At 53.9% G+C, this 1,812-nt stretch overlaps 1 protein-coding gene across 1 annotated transcript in view; it reads left to right on the top strand.

The window, feature by feature from the left end:
- Positions 1-629: 629 nt before the first annotated feature.
- Positions 630-1,812, top strand: part of BRF2 (BRF2, RNA polymerase III transcription initiation factor 50 kDa subunit) — a gene marked incomplete at its 5' end in the record, with an annotated part of 5,586 nt that continues 4,403 nt past the window's right edge. The window contains 3 exon segments of the mRNA XM_009698404.1: positions 630-689; positions 1,030-1,351; positions 1,673-1,812. The exon segment at positions 1,673-1,812 is cut by the window's right edge and continues 254 nt beyond it. Of these exon segments, the coding sequence (XP_009696706.1) occupies positions 630-689; positions 1,030-1,351; positions 1,673-1,812 (522 nt within the window).

Raw genomic sequence — 1,812 nt, 5'->3', positions numbered from 1 at the left:
GGCGGGGTCACCGGCATGACTGGGTGCGGGGAGAGCCTGCCTGGAGCGTTTGCATTCGGCCTGGTGCAAAACCGTCTGTGAAAAGCTTGTTTTGACCAGTCTTGAGTCGGTCCGAGCAACGAAGCACTCCCCAAGCAGCCATTTTAGTCAGCGCAGGGGCCGTTGTCCCTCCACGCTCGTCTGCACGTCTCTTGGTGTCAGGCCTCTATGTGGAGGGCGAGCCTGGGTGATGCCAGGATTCGACCAGCCGCTTTCCCCTTCCCTCCCTCCCTCCTGAAGCAAAAGACCAGCATGTTTTTTTCCATTATAGGGTCAGACCAACAGCACTTCTCTGCCAGGTTTTAAGCTTGGAACCGGTGGTGAGCTGCTCTTTGGCATTTAAATCTCTTACAAGTGTAGTGGAGTAGCCCCGAGGCTGTTTGCTCGTTCTGTTTGTAAACAAAGCAATGGCTTGAAGGGGATCCTGCACCTCACTATTACTTAGCCTGTGCTGCCAGCTCTAGTTTAGTGGCCTGTCAATTCTGATAATTGAAATCCGGTACCATGGGCATCTGTTACCCAAAATCTAAATGTCAGTGTCGCCCAGAGTCACTGCGAGACTATTTGGTCTAACACTGACTGTTTTTCAGAGGTGGCGTATTCCCAGAGCACTGGCCAGAAAGAGCAGCTGAGCCGCTGCCTGCAGCGAGGTAAGAGGATGCCGTTCGGTTTCCTTCACACACCCATTCTCTCCTGGTGCTACTCTATTTTCTTTAACGTGTTTCTAATGCTCTCTAAAATGGTAAAAGCTTTCGGAGCTGGCAGTAAAGCATGAAGGCGGCAGTTAGTTCTGCATCCAGCCAGTGCCTGCCTTCAGCAAACTGCCTCCCCTGTGCTAAGGGACTTGGGAGATATTTTCACGCTGTGTGCGGAGCTGCAGGAACTGGGCTGCTCTCCTGCCTTTGCTTGGGGCTGGATCAATGCTGGCTGCACTGTAATATTGAGGAGAAGCTGCTTAAGCTGGTCTTTAAGGGCAGTGTCTTCTCACAGGGATCAGGCGGGTCCAGGATCTCTGTAAAGTCCTCCATCTCCCGACGGTTTTTGAGGAAACGGCGGTGTCGTACTTCCAGAGAGCTCTCCAGCACCCCTCCTTCCATCTGGTCAGTCTGGAGAAGAAGGAGCTTCTAGGGGGCTGCTGCGTCTTCGTGACATGTCGACAGCACAACTGGCCCCTAACGATGGGGACGATCTGCTCCCTCCTTTATGCGAAGCAGGAGCTGTTTGCCAGCGTTTATCTGAGCCTTCAGAAAGAGCTCGGGCTCTCTGTGCCGGCCCTGAGCCTGGTGGATCTGGTGAAGACACACCTGAACAGGTAACAGGAGCCCCTTTCAGGCATTTCAGAGTCCTGCATTTGACACCAGTGAGTGGAAAAGCTTCTGAAATGCAGCCGTGATCGGGGCAGAAGTCCACCAGCACAGACAGGGTGACCTGTGCTGTTACACAGGCATGTTGTTGCTGAATTCACTAAGGCAAAACCAGATCATCTGGAAAAATATTCCCTCAGACAGTTCGCAGCCCTGTGTGCTGAAGGGGGCGGGGGCAGAAGCCCATTGAGGGAGCTGGATTACTGAGGCACTGCTTGGTGAGGCTTCCCTGTGCCCTGGTGCTAACGATGAGCTCTTTGCTCTTTCAGTTTTCGGCTGTTCCAGCAGGCAGCCAACATCCCTGCCCCATTTGTGGAGGACAAGGAGAAGATGGTCGCCCGAACGATGCAGATCGTGGAGCTGGCCAGTGAGACGTGGCTGGTTACAGGCCCTCACCCCTCTCCACACG

Source organism: Cariama cristata, unplaced genomic scaffold (genome assembly GCF_000690535.1).
Source record: "Cariama cristata isolate BGI_N322 unplaced genomic scaffold, ASM69053v1 scaffold28270, whole genome shotgun sequence".
Taxonomy (NCBI): Eukaryota; Metazoa; Chordata; class Aves; order Cariamiformes; family Cariamidae; genus Cariama; species Cariama cristata.
This window is presented reverse-complemented; position numbering and strand designations above follow the sequence as displayed.